The sequence below is a fragment of the Protopterus annectens genome, chromosome 6.part0 (genome assembly GCF_019279795.1).
Source record: "Protopterus annectens isolate FY-2018-M chromosome 6.part0, PAN1.0, whole genome shotgun sequence".
In the NCBI taxonomy this organism is placed as follows: domain Eukaryota; kingdom Metazoa; phylum Chordata; order Ceratodontiformes; family Protopteridae; genus Protopterus; species Protopterus annectens.
In genome coordinates, this window is record NC_056737.1 from 335140571 (window position 1) to 335167502 (window position 26932).

At 41.4% G+C, this 26932-nt stretch overlaps 1 protein-coding gene across 1 annotated transcript in view; it reads left to right on the forward strand.

The window, feature by feature from the left end:
* The window catches only part of LOC122804304 (E2F associated phosphoprotein), a 600524-nt gene that overhangs the window by 75507 nt on the left and 498085 nt on the right, over positions 1-26932 (forward strand). Inside the window, exon 3 of the mRNA XM_044074094.1 lies at positions 23483-23617. Within this exon, the coding sequence (XP_043930029.1) occupies positions 23483-23617 (135 nt within the window). The remainder of the gene's footprint in view (positions 1-23482; positions 23618-26932) is intronic.

Here is a 26932-nt window from a genome sequence, read left to right on the forward strand (position 1 = left end):
CAAGGCCATGAAACGTATCATCAAGGAACTCATAAACAAAGACATTGTAACCTCTAAACTCTGGATCCCACCCATGTTTGTGAAAGGCAGATCATGCCTCCTGAACCTGATTGACTTCTTTTAGGCAGTCTCCAAAGCCGTAGATGAGGGTAAGGTGGTTCACACAGCCTATCTTGACCTCGCCAAGGCTTTCGACACCATCCCCCATTTCTGGAATTATTGCTAAACTCACTAAACTAGGTATAAATCCCTACGTCACAAGATGGGTTGCCAACTGGCTCACTGACAGAACCCACACTGTAAAAGTTGCAGACTCCAAATCTGACCTCAAAGCAGTGACAAGTGGAGTATCACAGGGTTCCGTCCTGAGACCTCTCCTGTTTGGTATCTACTTCCCTGAAGTACAGGCTAACACAGAAGGCCTCTGGCTAATGAAGTTTGCAGATGACTGCAAACTAGGAGCCATAGTCAAGTCCCCAAATGATGTGGACATCTTTCAGAAGAGCCTCGCTGCGACAGATGCCTGGTATCAGAGCCATGGCCTCAAGCTCAATGCCAAAATGTGCAGTGTCATCCCTTTTGGCAAAAACTCTGTACCCATGAACTACTACATAGGCAGCAGTCTACTTAACACCGAATGTGTAATAAGAGACCTTGGGACCCAGGTGGACAGTAGTCTCTCCTTTGATAGTCACATTGCTACAGTAGTTGGGAAGTCCTTCTGCATGGCACACCTCATAAAAGGGTTCTCATCCAGGATAAAAGAGGTCATTGTTCCCCTCTACTCAACACTCATTAGATCCATTATAAAGTACAATGCCCCTTTTGGAATGTACCTCGCAAGACATCTGCATCAGCTGGAAAGGCCACAGAAGTACCTCACAAAGAGGATTACTGGCCTCAAACAAATGCCCTACACTGACCGCCTCAAAAAACGCCAGCTTTACTCCGTAGCATATTGCTTACTCCGAGGTGATCTCTGCCTAACATATAAAGCTATGTCAAACCCAGAGCTGTTGGACATGCTACACCTAAAGAAATCCCAATCCCTCTGAGCTACACCTTGTCACCACAATAAACAGGACATGCTGGAGGGATAGATTCCTGTCCCAGAGACTTTCCATACTCTGGAACAGGCTACCCATCTATGTCAAGCAAAGTTCTTCATTAGCACTCTTCAAGAAAAATCTTGAGTGGATGGGAAAAAGGAAATACACCCCGGGGATCACTTCTGTATCTCTGCTCGACAGTGGCACAGGACAATAACTTCCTTGGGTGGCGTAAGCCAGGGAACCTTGTTGGCTAAGCTAACGTAGGCCCTTGGGCCGATAGCCTAGTACCTACCTATGAACCTAAAAAAAATTCATAATTTGGCAGCCCTCATTTAAAGGATGGGCTGAATAGCAATATGGTTTTACTAAATTTGAATTTGGCATTCTCGAAAACATACGACCAAGTATTAGAGGGGGAAAGTGGGAAAATAGAATATCATAAATTAGATTGGATGCTACCATTCCACCTGGTTTAAATGAACATATTTCTATTCAGTGCATCTTTAAAATGAGGGCTTCCTAATTGTGAAAATATTAACCAAACTATCCCCTTATATTGTACTGACGAGGTCAAAAAAAGGGCTGAAACATACATATACACAGCTAATGGGGTTTGGCTTTATTGTGCTGAATCAACCATAAAGATTTAAAAGTGAAAAATTCATGAACATTTAGAAGCCATGCAACTCAAAACACTTGAAGCCCTTAAGGGGGGGCATTTGCATATATCCCATGGTCCTCCATTACAGGAGGTTTAAGGTATCACACAGTGGAAACTCTAGCATAGCTGGGTTTTTCTTGAGTTTTTACTGGATGTTTTTTCTGTGTGACCTTTATATCATTTGGTGTATTTATACTTCCATCCTTCCACAAGCCCTTTTCCCATTTTTACACATGGGGTGGGAGTGTCACGTCATCGGTGACAACCAACTAGAGCCAAGGTTCACACTGCCTGGTTGATGGTCCTGCCTTGGCTGTTCTTTATAGCACACACTCACATGTATACCCAAGCCTATGGCCAATTTAGAAAGTTCATTCCAACTACTGCATGTCTTTGGAATGTGGAAAGAAACCAGAGCACCCGAAGGAGACCCATGTGAACACCAGGAGGATATGCAGACTCCACACAGAAGACACCCCAGATGTTTGTGTGTGTGTGTGTGTGTGTGTGTGTGTGTGTGTGTGTGTGTGTATGTATCTCCTTTACTTTCTGAATAAAGCCTGTTTTCATTTTAAGCCATGGCAGCTTAGTACTTTTTTGGTCTACCTCATGTGTGTATGTATATATATATATATTTATATATATATTTATATATATATATATATATATATATATATGTGTGTGTATATATATATATATATATATATATATATATATATATAAAATGTGTGTGTGTGTCTGTTTATGTATGTATATGTATGTATATATATATATATATATATATATATATATATATATATATATATATATATATATATACATATACATACATATATATATACATATACATACATATATATATATATATATATATATAAATATATATATATGTGTGTGTATGCCTGTATGGATTCGTATCACTTCACTGAATGACCATTTCACTGACACGCATTTGACTGAGACCAAATCACCTAAAGTTCATTTCACCTAAAATTCATTTCACTGACAAGTAGTACTCTAAGGCAAGTCAAAGGTATATGTCCTTTTCCCCACTTTAGTGCGATCCTGGTGTTAGTATATATAGTTGGGGGGTGTAGTCCACCACTTAATTTGGTTTTCTGTTGTCTGGTTTTGTTTTACATTATTTGGTAAAATCCAACTGGGGGGGGGGGCTACACTCCCCCACACCCTCCAATGTGCCTAAAGCTCAACATCTAAACAGCGAAAGCTGTAACCAAACATCAAACGGCCACTTCCGCAAATGTTTTCGTAGGGAAAAATTTGCTTGGCCAAAGGAAAAAAATTTCAAACCCTAATCGAGTGGGGGGATTCACCCCCCTCCCCCCCACCTAAATATACCAACTCCGAGATCATTCTACAGTGGAGAAAAAGGCAGATTCCCGATAACGGCCAAGCAATTTTTTCCCTACGAAAAAAATTAGTGGACATGGCCGTTCAATGTTTGCAGCTTTCGCTGTTTAGGGTTCAAGCTTTAGGTATTCGAATACCTAATATAGACCCAATCTGGAGGTTAGTTATGGGCTGAAGCACACATGCACCTCCTGAAGGTAGCAATTGTGGAGCTAGCAAAGCTGCTGCAGGGTGGTAGGAGTCAGTGCAAACGTCTGGCCTCAATATGATGCTGCACCAGCTTCCTTGGTTTCCTTACTGGCCCTATATGTGAGTTGGGTTGAGCCCAGGGGAGGCTAAGGCAGAACCAGGCTTCGTGAACATGGTGAAAAGCAGGTGGCAGGGGATGGTCGGCTGTGGGAGTAAAAAAATGTTGCAAGTTTAGACAATGCCCATGAAACTTCTAGAGGGAGTCTTTATTTAACATAGCTACATAAGGATGTCTGTTGTCCTACTTGCAGTAGCAAATCACAAAAGCATGACAGTCATTTGTAGCAACGTTTTTTTTATATGCTAAGAAATTAACCTCGTTTTTCCCTGTTACCTGCAAATGAACTTCAGGTCCATAAATCTGAATGTAATATAGTGTGAGGAACAGTTGTAGGCTGTTTGATCATTAAGGAAAATTATTTAAAAAAATATAATTGAGAGCATCTATTCATTTGAAAAAAGTGACAAATAGAGTGTGATACTGTTAAACAAAAAAAAAACAAAAACATGCAGGTCAGTAAATTGATTAGTGGTAGTGATGGAAAATATAGGGGATTAAGAGTGTGTCCATGATTGTAACCGCATTATGTATTTGAGACATGGATGCCAAGAAATTTACTTTTGAGGTGAATCTTGGCATGCATGTTGGGAACATGAAATAATAGGTTAGTCAGAGATCCAGTCATAATTCTTTGTGGTGCATGGAGGTTTTTCTGCTCCTTGTACTACTAGTTACAACCAGAAAATGGAAAAAAAAAAAGAAAAAGAAATGCAAAATGTTTTGTTGGCTTTTAGAAACGATGAAACACTTAGTGTACTGTCAGGGCAATCATTTTTACAGTAAGGCAGGATAGATTGTAGGCACAGTAGGCAGAAACAAAGCTACTTTTTTAGTTCTGTCACTGTGGTGTGCTGACCTCTACTGCCATTTCTTAGTGACTAGCATGTGACCCGGTTTTAACAGTGCTTGGGGGGGTGCTTAACAATTAAGATCTGGTCTTGCGGTATTGAAGCACATAACTGGTTTGTCTTTTACTGTTATTGAAGCATAATCATGGCACTACATATTTTTATGGAATGTTCATGAACAGTAGTCTTGATTGATGCACCTTGTCACATAAACTAATTTTTTTTCATGAATGTGAATTGTCATAGTTACGTATTGATTTTAAACATCTAATTCTGGCCAGACTGCCTTTTATTTTAGTACTGGACCAGTGAGCAGGAAACATTTTGGCAGTGTAACCCATTGCTGTTTGAGGATAGCATTATGAAGTCAGTGAAAGAACATCCGCAGGAGTTTCACACCAACTCAGGTGTTCATTATAGTAAAAAATGAACTGTATTTAAAGTTCTGGTAAGGGAGCATCTCATTTGTATTTCTTCACAAACAGGGAACCAAGGAAAACCAATAAAATCCACAGAAACCAAGCTCGGATGCAAGGTAAGGAAGCCAAAACACACTCTGTTAAGCTGTAATAGCACACTTTATTAACCAGCACACCACACGATCACAATGCAGAATCAGAATTTACCTAGGTTTCATCCACCATATAGGACGACTTCTGAACATTTCTGCCAACATTGATAAGGAGATGAAGACCATGCTCTCAACCCTTGTAGCTGTAATCCAAAAGATGAACTCAAAATCTTTCCAACTCAGCAGAAAAAAATACAGGTTAAAGAGTTGCAAGCTAAACTACTATCTGTTAATTCATTCATATTTGAAGCCAAGATGTTTGCAAAGTATGCTGAAGTGGGCCAGTTTCCTCCAGACTTCTGGCTGGCATCTTAAAAGTAAATCAAGAAATGTGGTTTGCACCTTCCATGAATAAATTAAGGAGCTATGAAACTGCATACAGAAATACCTGTATTAACAGAAAGTGGATGTGTGGACGTGTGCTTGTTGGCATTATGTCTAACCACCTTGCCAACTTTATAATAGTGTGACATTATTGTATTCTGCTCATGAATCTTCAGATAAAGATGTAACAATATATAAATTAGAGCACGTGGCCGTGACAAATTTAGTGCTTTTTTATTAAAAAAAAAAAAAAAGTATCCAAACTTTCCCAGTTAGTTCTTTTGCATAGTAAATGCATATTACATCTAAAGGTGAAACAGTTATCAGAGGATGAGTATATTATAGTTCAGATCTTCTCTTCATGGCTGTTTGAACCTTGGCTCTAGATGGTTGCCACTGTTAACTTGTTAAACAGTGGTTTAAATGGGCAATACCAGTTTGAATCCTATTTTCTTATCTTTATAAGAATGCAGAGTAGTCTGTGACATGGATCTTACATTTTGACAGTGGTCTGTTTTAATAATTCTTATGTTATTATCAATACTAATTGTTCCAGTACAATTAGATTTCCTTTTTTTGTGTTTTGTTCTTCTTAAGGAAGTGTTTACTACTCATAAAGCTGGGAAACTGCATTGCATCAGTACTAGTTACATTGCCTGAGAAAACTATCAGAAATCATCTCAGCTCCTGTAACATTTTTTTAGAGAACCATCTGCTTAAGGTCCTCACGAAAACAACTGTGGGCTGTGCTGCCAGTTCCTCAGATGTCCCCTTCTGATTCCTAAACAAAAGAAGATGGTTAGAGAGGTTTCTGAAGCAGCTTCTACTTCACTGTATGTCCCATGGCCCACGACAAATGAATCTACTGTAACCTTATTAGTCTTTGCCTATCTCTCTCTCTTTTCAGGCTGCTCCTAGGATGCTACTAAGGGTTGAAAGTCTGGTTTGTCCTCTAGGGCTGCATGTGTGCCTATCACTGAGAAGAAATAATCCTGTTTAATGATCCTTGGAAGGGTCTGATGGTATCCCTCAAGTATTTGTGAGGGAAGAGGTTCTACATCCCCATCTTGGAAGTCCATACTTCTGATATAACTCAGATTTTTTTTTTTTTGATTCTCCAAAAAAGATAAGTAAAAAATGTTTCTCTTCCTTCAATCCCATCTACAAATAAATCTAATAAGAAAGGGTATTCCTTTGTTGAAGGTCTTTTTAAGACCTTTTATAGGTTCATAGGTAGGTACTAGGCTATCTGCCCGAGGGCATTTATAAGCCTAGCCAGAGTGTGTCGGCTTTCGCCGCCCCATTGATTAATTAACTGAGCCTCTGTCAAGCAGAGCCAATGAAGTGATCCCAGGGGTGTACTTTCTGTTACCCATCCACTCGTCAAGGCTTCTCTTGAGTGTTAGTGAGGGGCCCTGCCTAATGTAGTTAGGAATTTTGTTCCAAAGCTTGGGGAGTCTCTGTGACAGGAATCTATCCCTCCAGCATGTTCTAGTTATTGTTGTGGTGAGGTTTAGCTCACTAGAGCGCGTGGCTCGCAGTGATTTGGATTTCTTTAGGTGGAGCATGTCCATCAATTCTGAGTTGGACATGGCTTTGTAAATCAGGCAGAGATCACCTCTGAGTAAGCGATATGCCACTGAGTACAGCTGGAGTTTTTTTTCAGTCGGGCTGCATAGGACATATGTTTGAGGCCAGTAATCCTCTCGGTGAGGTGCTTTTGTGGTCTTTCAAGCTGTTGGAAGTGTCTTGTGAGGTACATCCCAAATGGGGTATTGTACTCTATGATGGGTCTGATGAGTGACGAGTAGAGGGGCACTATAACCTCTTTATTTCTAGATGCGAACCCCTTAGTAATTAGATGGGCCACATAGAAGGATTTCCTAACTACTTTGGCAATATGATTGTCAAAGGAGAGATTACTATCTACCTGGGTCCCCAGATCTCTTATTACCTCTTCTGTATTAAGGGAGCTGCTGCCTATGTGGTAATTTGTGGGTGTTTTGTTTTTCCCAATGGGATGACTATGCATTTTTTGGCATTTAGCTTGAGGCCATGACTTTGACACCAGGTGTCTGTCTCAGTAAGGCCTTTTTGGAGGATGTCCGTGTCAGCCGGAGAGTCAATTATGGCTCCCAGTTTGCAGTCATCGGCAAACTTGGTTAGCCATAGTCCTCCTGTGTTTGCCTGTACTTCTGAGAAATATATGCCGAACAGTAGGGGTCCCAGAACTGAGCCTTGCAGGACACCACTTGTGACTGGTTTAGAGTCAGACCTGGAGCCCACTATTCTTACCGTGTGAGTTCTGTCTGTAAGCAGTTGGCAACCCATCTTGTGACGTAGAGGTTTATGTTCAGGCTGGTGAATTTTTCTATAATACTCGAGTGAGGAATGGTGTTGAACGCCTTGGCGAGATCAAGGTAGGCTGTGTGAACCACCTTTCCCTCATCTATGGCCTTGGTAACTGTCTCGAAGAAGTCAGCCAGGTTTAGTAGGCATGATCTGCCCTTAACAAAGCCGAACTGGGTCGGGTCAAGTGTTTGGAGGTTCTCAATGTCTTTGTTAATGAGTTCCATGATGATGCACTCCATAGCCTTGCAGTTCAGGCCAGTCAGGCCCATGGGGCGATAGTCACCAGGGTCAGCCGTGGCTCCTCCTCTGTGGAGCGGAACAACCATCGCTGTGCACCATTTTATGGGCACGTAGCCTGTGGAGAGGCTGAGGTTGAACAGCGTGTTTAGGTGGGGGGTTAGTTCGTTCTGTAGTTCGTGCAAGACACAGCCTGGGACACCATCTGGTCCCATTGATGCTGTGTTTTTGGCTTTTGAAAGGGCTGTTTTCACCTGTGCTTCTGTGATTTCCGGGACACTACACTTTTCCGGTATTGTTGTGGGCCCTTTTGAAGGTGAGAGGGAGGTGAAGTTTGCACTGAATCTATCTGCCAGTATGTTGGCAATATCAGTAGGTTCAGTATATTTTGTGCTATTTTGCACTATCTCAGAGCATATCTGCGAGTTGCCACTTAGATTTTTGACATAGCTAAAGAAGGCTTTGTGGTTATCTTTCGAATCCTTGGCTATTTTTCTTTCGAAGTTAGCCTTGGATGATTTTATGAGGGACCTTAGTTTCTTACTAATACTGATCAGGGATGTCTTTCCTTCTTGGGATTTGCTTTTTTTCTGAACTAGTTTCCTCCTTTTGTTGTATAACCTGTTTATGGCAAGGGTCCACCAGACTGGTTTCCTTCTCTTAGGGGAGTGAGTCTTGGTTTTGCTAGGGATGGCACGATCCATGCATCCTTGTAAGTGCTCATAGAGTGCAATTGTAAAGGATTCTGCATCTTGGGCAGTGTTATCCTTTAGTGTGGGGGCTGTGAAACTTGCCACCTCTGACTTAAGTAAGGTGAAGTTTGCTTTAGAAAAGTTTTTCACTGTGGTTTCCTTGGTTGGGGGTGGTGGTGGGGTGTGGACATCCAGGGTGATTAATTTATGGTCTGATCTAACCAGTGACGGGTTGACCTCCGGTACGGAGCACCTGTCGCCCATTTTGGTGATGACCAGGTCCAATATGTTGTGGCCTCTGGTAGGGGAGTTTACCAGCTGATCCAGGGCATTTGAGTTGATAAATGTTTTGGTCTTTACAGTCTTCTTCCCCTGCTTTTTCTCATCTAAAAAGGAAACTCTCTCTCTTTCCTTCAAATAATGACTACCAGTCTGACAATGAAAAGATAGGGCTGGACTGTGCCTCTCAGGTGTCTTCTCCTCACTCCTTAGAGTCAAGAGTCTAAAGAAAATATTTCTTCAGATTCTCCAATAGAAATTTAATTTTCAGACACCATAGGTAAGATGAAATACCTCTTACAATGGGGAAAAAATCTGTGACTCAAAGAAGATATGATCTTCTGCAGTAGAGACCCCTAAGCCTTTGGCAATCTCTTCTGTAACTGGTTCTGTGAAAGATGCATTTAATGCCATATGTACTATACCTGATAGTCAGCAACCTGCACCCAAAAAATCTGACAGGCTTTACAAGGTACGACAGTCCCACAAGTTCCTGTTTTGCAACCCTGTGGCTGGTCCATCTGCGATTTCCTTTACTAAGGATTCTAGTTCTAAACATCTTACTGGTAGCAGTCCTGTGCCTTCAGACAAGGATAGGAGGACTTTTTACAAGTATGGGGAAGAATTTGAGACTTTCTGCACCCTAACATTCAAAGCAGTCAGCTGTCAGGCTCTCTTGGCAAAATATCTACTGGCATATTTTGTTATCACGAACAAGGTGGTTGCTGATTTACCCACTTCAGACATTAAATCTTCCCAACTGAGCATGATTTTTTAAAATAATTCTTAATGACGTGTTAGTGTTCATGTGATGCTGTTGGTGCAGTGAACTGAGCAGCTGTAACTGGGTCTGTTGTGTGTAGGTGTGCTTGGGTTCCAAAATCTGCCAGAAGATGTCAAGGCACATATTCTTAATTCTTCCTTTGACAATGAAATACTGTTTGTAACTTTTCAGTTGAAGTTTTAAAAGGGTTTGACAAGAGAGGGAGACTCATTCAAGGGGTCAAATAACATTTTCAGTCTCCCATTCTTAAGTGTAACAATAATTACCCTTCCATTGTGCCATTCTACAGAAAACCTTTTTAAATGATCCTAACAAAAATCTTGGAAGTGACTGTATAAGAAAGAGTGGCAGGGCAACTCAAAGAAAAAATTAGGTGCTGCCCAAACCCAAGGATAGACAAGAAAAATGCCTGACTATCTTCTGTTTCCAACCCAGTCCCCTCCCTACCCTGATCGAACTGTAAACTTTACAGGCAATCTTTCTGTCTATCTTCCCTCTAGAATCAGATCAAACAGGCTACTAGGTACTGGAAATTATCTGGAAGGGATACATGTGGCATTGGGGAACCTTTTCTCAAACCTTTGGGGTTTCTCCACACATTGAAAATCAAACCAGTCTCTTTCCTCCCATCATTTCCCATATGTTATCTCACGGTGTCATAGGACCAGTTCAGGATTCTCAAAAAGGAAAAGGGATTTTATTCAAGAATTTTCCTAGTGCCCAAAAAAAGAGGGAACCTGGAGACCTGTACTGGACTTACCTTTCTTAAACCTACATCAAAATGTTCACATTTCAATCGTCTTTTTTTTTTTTCTCCTTGTGACTCCTCCCCTATGTTTTTGGTTATCCTGCACCTAAAAGATATCTGTCACCACATACGCATTCACAGAAACCTAAAATGCTGTTTAACACTTTCAGTTTCTGGTTCACATTTTCTATTCTCATCTTTAACATTTGTGTTCCTTTTTCACATCTCCAAGTATAATAGAAAATGTCTATCATCAGTAAGGCATTCATATTTTTCTTTATTTAGATGACTTCCTTATTTTTACAGGCTCTTCAAAACTGTTAAGAATTCTTATTTGTCAGGAATCTGTTTCAAAACATAGGATGTTCATCGTGTTTCACTGTTGCAGTCATTACAATTGGGTTATCCTGCTGGCAGGCTACCCGCAGTCGGCCTGAGTTCCAAAGTCTAGGTCCGGCATCGGTTGATGTTGCCTCTTCCCTGATGTCAGTGCGCCAGGGGTATAAAAGATGCAGCCGACGCCATTTTCTTCAGTCTTTCTTGCCGCGCGGTACCCGAAGCAAAAGCAGTTCGCAAGTGCCAGTCGGCCGACTCCTGAAGTTTTCAAATTCGAATTTCAGATCCGAAGTCTTCATTAAAGCAAAGTACCCCGTTGGGGAAACTTTTTTCTTGCTCCAGACCGATGTCAGAAAATGTTAATAACTGTATTTCTTGTGGGAAGCAAATGCCTCCTCAAGGTTTTCATTCATACTGTATTCCTTGCCTAGGCCCTGACCATAACGTTGCTAGTTGTCGGTTTTGTGCCAGATTTAACCAATGCACTATTAAACTTCGGTACGATTTTGCATTTCATTACTTTGGCAGAAGATTTAATTATATAATGCCACTGGATCAGCCGACTACCGGAGTTTACAAAAAACGAAAAGAAAAGTAAAAGGACAGGCATCCGAGATCCAAAACTGATGACGAGGCTTCTTCTAGGCCTGTCGCTGGTTCACCGGTTCTCAGTGAGGTGCTTTTGCAGCCCCTGACGCCCGCTACCTCAGAGCCACAGGCCGCTTCCGACTCCCACGTGGAGCCAACTGGGCCTCTGGAAACTCAAGGTATTGGACACTCGGAAATCATTCCCTCGGATGGGTCCAGAGCCGCTGAGCAGGCATCGGCTTCTGAGGGTGTTTTCAGGCCTACACAGTTATATGTAAAACCTACTTCAGCTATAAAGGCAAAGACTAAAGCAGCTCTAAAGACAAAGAAATAAGTGCAGCATTCACCTGGACAGGCCCCCATACCTAACAAACAGATGCTTAAAATGGCCGAAGACCTTATTACTTTGATCAGGGGTTCCCATCCCCCTCCTGATAAGAGGCCTAGGCAAGAGTTAGAATATGAATCGTCAGACCAGGTTTCCATTTCCTCTGATTCCTCCTCTGAACAAGATTACTCTATTCCTTCCTATGAGGATTCTGATGCTGAAGAATCTATTCCTTCAGCCTCTCCTCCTGAGGATTATTCTTTTGGGGAAACACTGCATTCTATGAGGGAGCATTTCCACTGGGAGAGCCAAGACTACTCAGAATCCAAGAAAAGGCTCAGAGATTTCCTTTTATTGCCCCAGCACAGGCCCCTGGCTATTCTGCCTGTTTTAGACATTGTAGATGATGTATTTTCAGAGTCCAGTTTTTCTCCAGACTCTTTACCACCAGCTCCGGTTAAGCCAGACAGATACTACAGGGTTCCTGATTCATATAAATTTCTCTATAAGAACCCTGCAGCAGACCCTGAAACCATCTCTCAGGGTCCCAAGGGGGTCAAGGCTTCTACTGCAAAGAACCCGATCCCCTCTGATAGGGATTCTAGAGCCCTTGACAGATGGGGCAAAAAGATTTACACCTCTGCTACCTTGGCTGTAAGAGCCTTAAATTGCCAATTTCATATGCTTAAGTATCAGCAATATCTTATGTCTTTACTTAAACAGAAAATGCCAGCAAGTACAGAATGTGCAGACAATAAAGAAATGCAGGATTTATTGCATGCAGCTGAACAAGTTGGAAAGCATACTTTGCAATGTGGTTTTGATTCTCTTGAGGCCTCCTGCAGGGCCGCTGTTACAGGTTCTGTCATTAGGAGGCATGCTTGGTTAAAAGAACAGAATTTGCCAGATCGTGTTAAAGCAAAACTATTAGATGTTCCTTTATAACATGATACTTTGTTTGGTGCTAAAGCAGAAGGTGTTGAAGAAAATGGAGGACAAAGCTAAATCTATGCAAACAGTCAAGGATTTCTTGCAGGTACAGCCTCCCAGATTTAGCAGGAACTGGCCTACAAAAAATTGGTCCTTTCCAGTGTCAGACGCCCCAGAGGCAGATCACAGCCCCAAGGCTCATACAGGCCTAAACAATGGGGTGCTTCTACCTCCAAAAGCGGAGAGGAAATATCACAGCCATACAGAAAACAGTCTCAATGACTTCCCACTTCCAGCACCAAGCACTTATCTTTTGGCAGCCCCTTTGGGAGGAAAACTAGCACTTTTTTCACAAAATTGGCACATGATCACCCAGGACAAATGGGTTCTAAATATAGTTCCACAAGGCTACAGGTTCCACTTTCACACCCTGCCAAGGCAAAACAGTATGCCAGATCTGCCACACAATCAATGGGCAGAGGCACAAAAACAAGTTTCATCCCTCATGGACATGAGGGCCATTCAACAAGTACCAACACAAGAGCAGGGTCCAGGATTCTATTCAAGACTGTTCTTGGTACCCAGAAAAGACAAAGCCTGGAGACCTATATTGGACCTATCAATTCTAAACACATATCTGGATATTCCAAAATTCAAGATGTTGACTCTGCAGCAGCTTCTGCCCATGTTGGGCAAGAAGGTTTGGCTTGTGACTTTAGATCTAAAAGAGGCATACCTGCACGTCCCAATCAGACAAACGTGCAGAAGATACCTCAGATTCAAAGCTGGCTCAATGCACTACCACTTCTCTGCACTGCCCTTTGACTTATCTACTGTGCCCAGGGTCTTCACAAAGTGCCCGGCACCAGTAATTGCATTTTGCAGACAAAGAGGAATACAAATATATCCTTACTTGGACGATTGCCTTATTCAAGCGGAGAACAAGGACATTCTACTACAGCATCTGGCGTTTGTAAAAAGATTAGTGACAAGTCTGGGGTACACAGTAAACGAAAAGAAATCAAAACTCCTACCCTCTCAAGAGGTAATATTCCTGGGTGCAAACTTAAATACAGCTGCCCAGATGGCTTATCTCACTCCAGACAAACACAGACAACTGACAACTTGGTCTTTGTTGCCAACATTTTGAAATAAGTAATCTGCAAGAAAAATTCTGCAGTCCTTGGGTTTCATGGCATCCTGCATTCTGCTAATTCCATATGCAAGACTGCATATGAGGAAACTTCAGTGGTATCTAAAAAGTGTTTGGACTCAACATTGCCACAGCCTGGAAACTGTAATTACCCTCATTCCCTGCCTGCAACAGGAGTTTTGATGGTGGGCAAAAGCCTGTCACCGCAACACGGGACAGCCATTCACCTTACCCACAGCCAGGCAGACTTTGACAACAGATGCATCAGATTACGCCTGGGGGGCCCATATGGCAGGAAAATGTATTCAGGGCACATGGTCCGCAAGTCAAATGCATCTACATATCAATCAAAAAGATATGCTAGCTGTTCAGAATGCCCTAACAGCCTTCAAGGATCAACTTCACCCAGGACAACTACTAATAAGGACAGACAATACTACAGTCATGTGGTACATAAACAAGCAGGGAGGCACACATTCCTACCCTCTCTGCAGGCTAGCCATGAACTTGTGGCACACAGCATTGACTTACCAAGTACATCTACAAGCACAATTCCTGCCAGGAAGGAAAAATACTCTGGCAGACAAACTAAGCAGAAACCTCATGGATCCCCATGAGTGGAAATTGGATCCACAAGTCTTCAGCATGATAACAAGGACCTGGGGATGTCCGGACATAGACCTATTTGCCTCCCCTCACAACTACCAACTACAAAGATTCTGCACATGGATTTATCACAAGCAAGCATGGAAAGTGGATGCTCTCTCTTTCAGTTGGAAAAATCTAACAGTATATGCCTTTCCTCCTCTGCCTCTCCTCTCCAAAGTACTCCTCAAGGTCAGACAAGAGAAACCAAAAAGGATACTGATGGCCCCAGACTGGCCCTGCCAGCACTGGTACCCACTCCTAAAGAGCTTGTCTCACTGCCCAGCCTGGACATTACCTCAAATGCCTCACTTATTGACCCAACAAGACAGTCAGATACTGCACAGCCAACTCAAACCTTAAACCTGGTGGCATGGCAGATAATATAGCCTCTCAAGACACACCTCTCTCTAAAGCAGTGATGGATGCTATTTTGGAGGCCAGGAGGCCTAGCACCAGAAAATCTTATGCAGACAAATGGAAGAGATTGTGTGCTTGGAACCAAGCACAAGGTATTGACACGATTGCTCCAAATATTCCTCAGATTTTACAATACTTAACTGAGATGCTGGATAAAGGCCTTTCTTTTTCATCAATTAAAATTCATGCTTCTGCCATTTCAGCTCATTACAATACAGATCCACCTATTTTTTCACACCCCTTACTAAGGCAGTACCTCAGAGGGGCCAAAAACATAAGACCTCCAAGGAGAGCACCAATACCTGCATGGGACCTCAACTATGTCTTGGAAAAACTCACACTACCTCTGTTTGAGCCAGCCTCTGCAGCTGACATAAAATTCTTATCCTGGAAAACAGCTCTGCTCCTAGCAATAACCTCCGCTAGAAGAGTCTCGGAGTTACAGGCACTCACGGCTGTGGAACCTTTTATCATTTTCCATCCAGACAAGGTTTTGCTGAGGACAAACCCTACATTTATGCCTAAGGTAGTGTCCAGTGTGGCCCTTAACAGGACAATTCATTTGCCTATTTTTTATCCAAACCCACAGAATAAGGGTGAGAGAATTCTGCATTCCTTGGACATTCACGGACAGCTACGCTTCTACTTGGACAGAACTAAAGCTTTCAGAAAGACTGATCAACTCCTAGTGGCATATGTTACAGCATCACAAGGAAAGCCTATCTCTAAACAGACTGTTTCAAAGTGGATAGGCCATTGCATTCATTTCTGCTATTCACAGCATGGCAAATCAGTGCCTAAGGACATTAGGCCACACTCAACCAGAGCAGCAGCCTTTCTCAGAGGAGTACCAACCAAAGACATTTTAGAGGCTGCAACTTGGAGTTCAGTGCATACCTTTACAAAGCACTATCACTTACCTCTCTACTCTAAATCCAGGGCAGGCTTTGCCACTGCAGTTTTACAGGGCCTTAAAGCCTCTCCTAATCCTATTTAGCTCCAGCCTCCCAACCTTAGCTTTGGGATTCAACCCAATTGTAATGACTGCAACAGTGAAACACGATGAACATAGTACAGTTGTGTACCTACCATAAATGTAGATGTTCGAGTGTATTCACTGTTGCAGTCCAGGTTACCCTCCCTCCATGCCCCCTTTTCTTTGCTGGGATTTATCTGTACTTCTCTATCCTATACAACCTATGTGGTGTATTTGCTTGTAGATGAAGGAAAAGTTGTTTTATGTGCATGCATGCTTTTTGGCATAATTTAGCCTACCAATTTTGGAGCACCTGACATCTGGGGCAAGAAAAACTGAAGAAAATGGCGTTGGCTGCATCTTTTTTACCCCTTGCGCACTGACGTCAGGGAAGAGGTGACAGCAACCGACGTCGGACCTAGACTTTGGAACTCAGGCCGACTGCGGGTAGCCTGCCAGCAGGATAACCCAATTGTAATGACTGCAACAGTGAATACACTCGAACATCTACATTTATGTTAGGTACACAACTGTACTTTTTCTCCTCAGTATGGAGAAGTAATATCTTGTTCCTTCACACAGAATCACATTTTTAGATTGCCTGCTAGACACATTCCTAAAATTGGCTTATTTTCCCCAGAAAGGACAACATTTTATCACATGCCCTACAGTTTTCTCAGCATCCAATAACTACTACAAAGGAGTATCTCAGGGTTTTTGGATACATGACTTCTACTATTCTGATGATTCCTCTAGTCCGATTACACATGAGGAAAATGTTTTTTTTTTTTTAAATCAGAATGGCTTCAGCACTAGCACATTCTGTCTTTCAAATCTCAGTGCAACACTTAATCGGGAAAGAACTATTAATGGTGGGCAGACCAAACATTACTGAATCTAGGTCTTCAGGTTTCCCCTCCATCTCCATCCATGTCCATAACCATGGATCCTTCAGACTTTGCTTAGGGGATCTGTATCCAAGGGAATCAAAGTACAGGGTCTTTGGGACAATGATTTCAAGAAAAATGCATAGATATCAAGTGAATGGTGGCTTTAATAGATTATATATATATATATATATATATATATATATATATAATGTATAATGTGTATGTAATCACTTGGCCACCATGGTGAAGTTTGCCCTTTTCCCCACTGTGGTGCAATCTCAGAGTTGGTATATTTAGTTAGGAGGGTGTGAGGGGTAGTTTTGATTTGCTTTGGTGTGGTTATTTATTCATGGTGGCCAAGTGTTTACTTTCCTAGTGTAAAATTCCAGTGATCCAAGGTTCGTGCAAGTAAGTGTTTGGCAAAGTTGTCCTGGTTTTTAGAAGTTGGGTGAAGTGGGTTTTCGATAATAACAGGTAGACCCATACATGTGTGTGTGTGTGTGTGTGTGTGTGTGTGTGTGTATATGTATATATATATATATATATATATATATATGTGTGTGTGTGTATGTATGGTTACACGTGTATGTATACATATATATGTGTGTGTGTATGTATGTGTGTATGTGTATATATATATATATATATATATATATATATATATATATATATATATGTATGTGTGTGTGTATGTATATATATATATATATATATATATATATATATATATATATATATATATATAATCTATATATATATATATATATATATAAAATATAAAATATAATGTGTGTGTGTCTATGTATGTATATATAGATAGATATAATATTAAAGACCTTGAACCATTTTGTGGGCTCCAGGACTTCTTATGGTAGTCCCAGAATAATACTACTGTGATGTGGTAATATGCACAAACAAAGGTGAACCAGGTCTTACCCCCCTCTACAGAGTAACCATGATGGCCTGGGAACTTGCAGCTCAGCATATTTTATCCCTTTAGGCTACTTAGATTCTGTCAGAGCAGAACACTGTAGCAGATATGAGCAGATCCAGGACAGATCCCCACAAATGTAAATTACACCCCAATGTCTTTCAGGGGATTATCCACCTGTGGAGAATTTTCAAACAGATTTTCTTACCTCCATTCACAGCGGATAACTAAAGAAATTCTGCTCCAGGACACTTTGTAGAAAGGCCTGGAAGACAGATGCCCTTTCCTTCCATTGACTAGGAAATTTCCTATATGCCTTTCCCAGCTTTCCTGTGACAACCAGAGTTATTTTAAAAGATCAAAAAGGACATAAGTTCAAATGGAGATGAGAAGAAGCAACTTCTTAAAAGATCAGCCTGCAAGTGGTTCACTCTGGCTGCATAGAGGGATAAAGCCTTGACTATGATCCATGTCAGCCGGGTTTGATTAGCATTCTAGGAAACTTGACAGAGCAGCAGGGAGGGTGGTTTGAGGGCTTCTCCAGGAATTAAAGCTTGATGCTATCTGCCTCCCCGGTTTAAATGGTTTTATTTCATTCACTCCAGTGTTAAAGCAATAGGCACAGAAGGTGTGATGTTTGTTCTGTAAAATTGATTTTTATACAAAGAATGTATTAAATTACGGTTTATAATTGTAAATATATGAGGGTAGTACAGTATGGTTAGGTATGATGAATTTTATGAATTAATAGTTATTCTGATGAATAATTTTATTAATTTTACCAGTTTTTGATGAATTATCCTATATAAGGCTTGGTTATTGTGAAGTGTAATGTTTCTGGTGAAGTCTTGTTTGACTGCCATAGGACGAAAAGCTGATTGCTGTTTTTCTGAAGCTTAAACTTGTCTGGTGTTTTTGGGGAAAAAAAAGTTTTACTGCTCAAGTGTATACCTTGTACTTTCGTTCTGGAATTGGTAGCCTACTTCGCTTTTGGTGGATTACTTCTATTTTGTGTCTTTTGTGCCTTCTCCAGAAAGTGACAATCCCTGGTGGAGGTTGTGGATGTCCCCAGAGGAAGAGTTGTCAGAGAGGGCAGTGAGGCTTAGCTGAGCTGCCAGAGAGGTAGGCAATATGCCATGGTTCCCACACTGCACGCCCTCCAGGACCTGAGAGTACTGACCCCTCCCAAACCTGCAGTCCAGAAAGGAAGCTCAGATATGCCTAACCCTGTTGCCTGTGATCTGTAAACAGCATCAGCAATTGCCGGAATAAGCTAGGGGACCTGAGCTGATTGACATGGTGCGGACTGAGCACAAAGGCCAGGAGGAAAAAAAAGCAAGGTAAAAAAAAAAAAAAAAAAACTCAAAAAAAGATCATCCTGCCAAACATTAGTGTATGCATGTAAGCCAAAAACTGGAATGCACATTCAAAAGAACTATCCTGTATAATAGATAAATAGGTAAGAGTAATAGCTTTCCATTCTAATGGCTACTCTTGTCATAGGTTCATAGATAGGTACTAGGTTATCGGCCCTAGGGCCTATATAAGCCTAGCCAAAAACGTTCCCTGGCTTTTGCCACCTAAGAATTTATTTTCCTGTGCCCCTGATGAGGAGAGCCACAGAAGTGATCCCCGGTGTGAATTTTCTATTTCCCATCCAGTTGTCAAGATTTTTCTTAAAGAGGGCCAATGAGGAGCTTTGTTTGACATGAATGGGTAGTTTGTTCCAGAGCATGGGGAGTCTCTGGGACAGGAATCTGTCCCTCCAGCATATTCTGTTTATTGTGGTGCCAAGGTTTAGATCCCTGGAGCATGTGGCTCGGAGACATTAGGATTTCTTTAAGTGTAGCATGTCCAACAGATCTGGGTTTGACATGGCTTTGTATGTTAAGCAGAGGTTGCCTCTGAGTAGGCGATATGCAACAGAGTAGAGCTGGAGTTTTTTTGAGATGGTCTGCATGTGGCATATGTTTGAGGACGGTAATCCTCTTGGTGAGGTATTTCTGTGGTCTTTCTAGTTGTTATAGGTGTCTTGTGAGGTATATGTCAAATGGGGCATTGTACTCTATAATGGGTTTGATGAGGGATGAGTAGAGAGGAACAATTACCTCTTTTTTTCTGGAGGAGAACCCCTTTGTGATGAGGTGTGCCACGTAGAATGATTTCCTGACTACTGTGGCGATGTGATTATCAAAGGAGAAGGCTACTGTCCACCTGTGTCCCAAGGTCTCTTATCACACTTTCAGTTTTTAGTAGGCTACTGCCTATGTGGTAGTTCATGTGTACAGTGTTTTTCCCAAAGGGGATGACGGTGCACTTCTTGGCATTGAGCTTGAGGCCATGACTTTGACACCAAGCATCAGTCTCAGTGAGGCCCCTTTGTAGAATGTCCACATCATTAGGCGATTCTATTATGGCTCCTAGTTTGCAGTCGTCTGCGAACTTCGTTAGCCAAAATGGACTTCTGAGAAGTAAATGCCAAACAGGAGAGGACCCAGGACTGAACCCTGTGGAACTCCACTTGTCACTGGTGTGAAGTTGGATTTAGAGTCGGCTACTTTCACTGTCTGGGTTTTGTCAGTGAGCTAGTTGGCCACCCATCTTGTGACATAGGGATTTATGCCCAGTCTAGTGAGTTTATCTATAATTCCAGAGTGGGGGATGGTGTCGAAAGCCTTGGTGAGGTCAAGATAGGCTGTGTGCACCACCTTACCCTCATCCACGGTTCTGGTGACTGCTTCAAAGTAGTCAGGTTTAGGAGACATGATCTACCTTTTACAAACCCAAACTGAGTGGGGTCCAGAGTTTAGAGGTTACCTATGTCTGTGTTTATAAGCTCCATGATGATTCGTTCCACAGCCTTGCAGACCAGACTCGTCAGGCTAATGGGGCAGTAGTTCCCAGTGTCCGTAGTGGCGCCCTCTTCGTGGAGTGGGATAACCGTCACTGTGTGCCATTCAGGAGGCACAAAGCCTGAGATGAGGCTATGATTGAACATGGTACTTAGGTGGGGTGCCAGTTCGTTCTGTAGTTCATGCAGGACGCAGCCTGCGATGTTGTCTGGTCCCATGGATGCTGTGTTCTTGGCTTTGGAGAGTGCAGTCTTTACTTGTGCATCTGTGATTACAGGGGCTTTGCATTCTTCCGGTATAGAGATGGGCCCTTTGGGGGGGGGGGAGGGGGGTAAAGTTTGCACTGAATCGATCAGCCAGGATGTTGGCGATATCAGTTGGTTCTCTATATCTAGTGCCATTATGCTGTAGCTCAGAGCAGACCTAAGTGTTGCCATTGAGATTCTTGACATAGCTGTAGAATGCTTTGTGGTTGTCTTTAGAATCAGTGGTGATTTTATTTTTGTAACTAGCTTTGGAGGATTTTATGAGGGATCTCCGCTTCTTGCTGAGGCAGACCAGGGAGCTCCTGCTATCATGAGATTTTACTTTTTTGCAACAACGTCTTCCTTCTGTTGTAGAGTTTGTTTATGGCAGGGGACCACCAGATTGGCTTCCTTTTTTTGGAGGATAGCGTCTTGATTTTGTTGGGGATGGCATGATCCAGGCACTCGTGTATGTGCTTATACAATGCATTTGTATAGTTTTCAGCGGTCGTACCACTTTTTCCCATCTGAATGGGTGTTATGAAGTTTGTCACTTCTGTCTTAAGAAGCATGAAGTTGGCTTTGGAGAAGTTTTTTTTACAGTGGTTTCCTTAATGGGGGGTGGGGACAGGATATGGATGTCTAGGGTGATTAGCTTGTGGTCTGATCTGACCAGCGAGGAGTTGAGCACTGGCATGGAGCATCGGTTGCCCATATTGGTAATGACCAGGTCCAGGATATTGCTGCCCCTGGTGGGGGTATGGACAAGCTGATCCAGGGCGTTGGAATTTATGAATTCCAGAAAACGGTGAGCAAATGAGTTAATGCATGAGTAGTTTTCCCAGTTGATGGTGGGGTAGTTGAAATCTCCCATTGTTAGGGTATTGGGCTGTACCTTAATGTTGTCCAGTATATCAAGAAACGTGGAGTGGGCATCCTGAGTCATTACAGGGATCTATAACAAGCTACAACCCGGATTGCAGTCTTGCCCAGTATTAATTGCACTTGAATAATTTTGGATGCATTATGTTGAGCAACTAGCCTGGAGGTGTGGATATCTTTAATGAAGATGGACATGCCTCCTCCTTTAGTGTTTCGGGACAGGTTAGGTGACTGAAAGGTGTAGTATGAATTATAGCCTGGTAATGCAGGGGTGCTGTCTGAAGCTTTGAACCAGGTCTCTGTCACTGCACAGATCTTGATGTTCTTCATCTTAAGGAGTGCCTCGAGTGAGTGCATTTTGAGGTTTATACTTCTAGCACTGAGTAGCGTTACCCTCAGATTTTGCTTGCTTGTACCTGCTATGGTGGTAAGTTTGTCATTTGAACCTTGCCTAAAAAAGGGTCTATAGGGGTGGCAAAAGCCTTAGCTAGTATCCAGAATCCCAGGGGCAACAAGTGCAGGCCGTCTCTGGCAAAGCATCGTGGTCTGTCGAGCATGTCATCCCAGGGAGACAGATACTGGAACCCCTTAGAATGACACCAGAAGCTTAGCCAGTTGTTGAAGTCAGTCATTTTGTCCTTGTACTGTGGTATCATTCTGGGCGATGTCAGGATGCTACTCAGGGCTAGGGTCATACCTGCCTGGGCTACATTATCCTAGAGCTCCTCCATGTCTCTTTTCATGTAGTCCAGGGAGGTATGTCTCAGGTCATTCACATCAACATGGATAATGACAGATTCATATTTGTACTCTTTGTGGAGTGACCTGAGTGCGTGCGTTATGTGGCGGATCCTGGCACCCGACAAGCAACCGAGAGTAATTTTCTCCTTGTTTAGCCTGGTGAGTGGAACATCAGTGTGCCTGACTATAGAGTTGCCTATGACTAGTGTGTTGGGTACGTTGTTTTGCCTTATGGGCTGAGGTTGAGTGGCACACTGATTTTGTGGGCTATGTGTCATTTGGGTGGTGTTTGCTTGTGTTTCAGCTTTGGAAGTCTCTGTTGTTTGGGCAGATTTTTATTGAGAGCCTCTGTGAATGTAGGTGTGTGTTTTGTGTTACTGTGTGTAGGTTTAGGTGGTGTAGGTTTTGATAGGCTATGTGTTGAGTGTGGTGTGGTGCAGGTGTTTACCTTCTCCTCTTGACTGACTAGTCCAGTCTTGGCTGGAGAGAGCTTGGCTTCCAGTTTGGCTATATAAGTGCATCTGTCACAGGTTCTAGTACCCTCGCTCCTCCTCACTAGCTATCTAGGCTTCAGCAATCATCCCGTATAGTTTTATGCTAACTGCAGCAGTGGTCTAATGGTGAACATAGTACAGTTGTGTAAATAAACTTGCCATTTCAGTAGATGTTCAAGTAGATCACTGTTGCAGTATTTCAACCCTCCTTTCCTCATCCCACTTATCTTGTTTCTGTGTTTTTCCTTTCTGGAGGTAATTTTGCTGTGGAGTGCAGTTCCTTTTCCCCATCCCAAATTTCTCCCAGGACATAAATTTCCAGTTTACCAATGTGGTTAGGTTGTTTATGTAGCTCAGCCTTCTTAGAGAAGAAAGAAAACTCTGAATTTTGGTGTACATATGTCTGATTTTATACCAGCATGCCCTTGAGCTTCCCCAGACATATTCTGCACATGGAAGGTGCCCAAAGCTTTTGTATACTGGTCAGATGGCCGATCTTAGCAGAATCCATCGTATATAGCTATATGCTACTAGAAAAGTGATCTATTCAAACACCTACTGTTATGGTGAGTTTACTTGCACTTCATGTACTTTGAACTTTTTAACAGATTTCCTTTATATCAGTGAGATTACATCTGGAGCTGCACTGAACCAAACAGTATCTATGGAGGCCCTTTTTAACTTCTGTTATACTGTATTACAATTAATTTATATTTGCTAGGATTCTTGTCTTACAGTTATGATTAGTGAACTGTGACTGACTTGTGAATTTTTTTTTATACAGTATATTTGTTTTATTTTTACTTTTACTGTTTTCTGACATTTTGGTTTGTTTTGAATAGTGGTTTCCTCGGGCAGTGATCAAGTTGGTACAAGTGGATTGGATCCCTCACAGAACAAAAATAAACCACAATATTATGACGATATTTACTTTGATACAGATTCAGAAGATGAGGAAGAACCAAGAACTAAACAAGGTACCACATATATGTCTGTTGCAGTTGCATTATTTTATGTTGGCCATGGTTAGATGGTTAAAGTAACAGTACATATTAAACAAAATTTTGCAATTAGATATTTTAATGTGCCATTTAAGCTTATTAAGGTTTCTCTCTTTTTTTCTGTGAAGTTTTCTCTTAAGTAATTTACACCATTTAATCTCAGTATGTCAGTGTTTAGTAGTAGCCTTACTTCTTTTGAATATTGCTTTAGTTGTGACGTTAGATATGTCTGCATTCAGGAGACTGGTGTCTGGATTCCTAGAACTCTGCATTTTCCATAGGGTTTATTATAGCAGCAATTATTCTGCACCAGAGGAGGACACTTGTGCCCATAAGTTATCCATGTAGGTACATTGAGGTCCCAAGATAGTATGATTGAAAATGAGTGAAAACATTTGGAGCCACTTGTAATCTGAGCTACAAGGCATTTCTTGCCATTTTGATTGGCTCCCAAGGTGAGAGAATTGGATGGAAAGTTTAGAAAATGCTATTACAAGTATTGCTTAAACCATGGGAAGAGCACCCCCTTATTAAAAGGAACAGTGTTCATATTTTCTCAGCAGTATTTTCTTGTTACATTATATATGAGAACATTGTGAGCCTTCTATGGTTTCCATGAGTAGTGTCTAATTAGTACATAACTCACCGTTGCAAGAGCCTGTGCTATATGGGTCTTATCCGCTGCTCTGGACAGCTTTCGAGACACTCACATGCATTCCAGATATGAGGAGTGCACGCCATAGAAAAGACAGCTGGGGCACCAAAAGACTACAGGACTATTTTTGCCATTGAAGTAAACACTTCTTCAGTGGTCCCACCGATTCTGTCATACTGCTAGCGATCCTTCAAGAGCTGGGCAGATGAGGTCACATTGAAGAAAGCTTTCCTGTTTTAATTGAATTTTATGAGAAAAGTGTATATTTTTTTCTGCCAGAAAATGTTTACTTGTGCTGAGAAACAGAGTGATTGGGACTGTCATTTCATTTTGAAAGAAACTGTCACGTTGATGCTTTTGTAAATTGTTTGTGAGGAAAAGTATAATGTTTGAATAAAAATTTATTTATTGAAATTTAGTGTTTGGGACAGGTTATTGTGCTTGTAGGGGACTTTTAGTGGTGTACGTACCTCAGTACCACATGCTGTCTGCAATTTACCTTACTGACTCATCAAGGCTGAGCGAATCGCATTTCAAACCACCTTCCTTGCTTACTGTTGGAGCAGTAGTCTGGAGCAATATTTAAAGCCTGTCCCTATTTTTGAGCCTTTGTCCCACCATTATTTTTGGCTTTGTCCAGATTTTGTGCTCTGAGAGATTGAGAGGTATGTTACTCAGCCTGTGCTATCACTAATAACAGGTTTGAAGGTAATACTTTTATAACTTACTTAGATGGCTTGAGTTTAAAAAAAAAAAAAAAAAAAAGTGGAGTTAGCTTTCAAATTATAATTTAATGTAGTTTGTATCACAGAAATGTCAACATCCAAGCACTAAGAACAAACACAGTTGAGATACTTAAGAACCAATAAGAAAATGTAAGAGGGACCACTAGATTGGCAGAAATATCAAGGACAGTGCAGACAAAGTTTAGCACCCTGATAACTTAACTCTTCATTGATAAACTCTTAAAATACCCTCAACATTTATCAAGTTTCAAAAATATTATGATTTTAATATGAGATAGCAGAGTAGAAAAGCTACTGTCACAAGTCATACCAGTAATCAACCAAATGATAGAATGTTAGTGTGTTTACCACAGTTAACTACTATAGCAGGCCAAAGACTGATTACAAATAGTTGAGTTCCCCCAATTACTTACGGCAGTCAAAAGGAACTCTGAAATCATCTCTCAATAGTTACTGCAACATCACCACATTTAGCTTCCCCATGATGGCAGACTCTAATGATTATCAAGATTTGCAAGCACAACATACACCCCGTGCTTTACTACTGTACGCTGTTGTACTGTACTATTCAAAAGACAGACTTCCAGGCAGAGGACGTCATCTGGCTTCAGGTCCTGATGCAGATTAACAAAGATAAAAATAATCACACTGGAATTATGGATTTCTGCCCTTGAAAAATACAATTGGTTGGTTGCCTTATTTTACTTTTTTCTCATGACAACATTGGCCATTACTGTTCAGTTTTTACCTATCTGCTAGGACTGGCTGTCTAGGAGGTGTGTGTCTATTGCAAGTGACTGTTGCAGAGTTGTACAAATGGAAACTGCTTAAGTGCAGCTCATTGAGCTCATATAAAACCAAGGTATCTCCTCAGTTCTATTTAACACTGATGTAAAAAAAAAAAGAATTAGAAACAAAATGTTGTGACAGGAAACGCAGACTGGCAAAAATTAGAAATACAGAACTTTAATCCACAAAGCAAGATTTTCACAAAAAGTTAAAAGATAAGCACTTTCATTCCTTAAACCATCCAGTGAGATAACTCGATAGCAGCCAAGCCTCTGTACGGGAACAGCTGATCTTAAAGAGGTATTCTAAGTGAACTAAAGGACTTACCTTTTAACTTTTTGTAAAGATCTTGCTTTGTGGATTAAAGTTCTGAATTTCTAATCTGTGATCATCTGAATTTCCTGCCATAACATTTTGTTTCTTTGTTTGCTTACTTTGTTTTGTTTTTTACTTGTTAACGCTGCAAGTGTCACATACCCTTTCAATGTGGAACTTGAGTGAGCACAAAGGAGGAATGTTCCCATAATGGAGTACATTTGACATGTATTATTAAGTGCAATCCAACACCTTTTCTCTCAAAATCTCCCCGGTTTTAGGAGGGATTAGGAGGAAAAGAGAAATTTTGAGCCAAAGAGACAGTAAACTCAAGATGTCCATTCAGAGCCCATTCATTTATTCATTCATTATACACTTTCTTGAGTATGGTCAAAAATTCTTAAACTGAAACAGCTATTTAGCAGGCAAGGAAAAATAAACACTTATGTTTTTCGCAAACTATTTTATCCATTGCTGTCACCCAAGAGTTTTTACAAATATAAATAAAATGCAACCATGGGTTAATAACTTAAAATTGTAAATAAAAAAAATCGTGAATAGAAGGGGCCACTCGGAAATTCGTGGTACCTCATTATTTTGCACTCAAAACTGATAAATACGGAGGAATTTGATATGGTTGAGCAGTCTGAGTGTGCCATTTAAGCACTTAAATGACATCAAAATGAAGTTTTTCACCCACAACCCCTCTATTAGTTTGAGCATGTATGCACAGGCAGTCAAATGACAACATGGAACCTTTCACTGAACGACCCCCTTCAGTAGTAT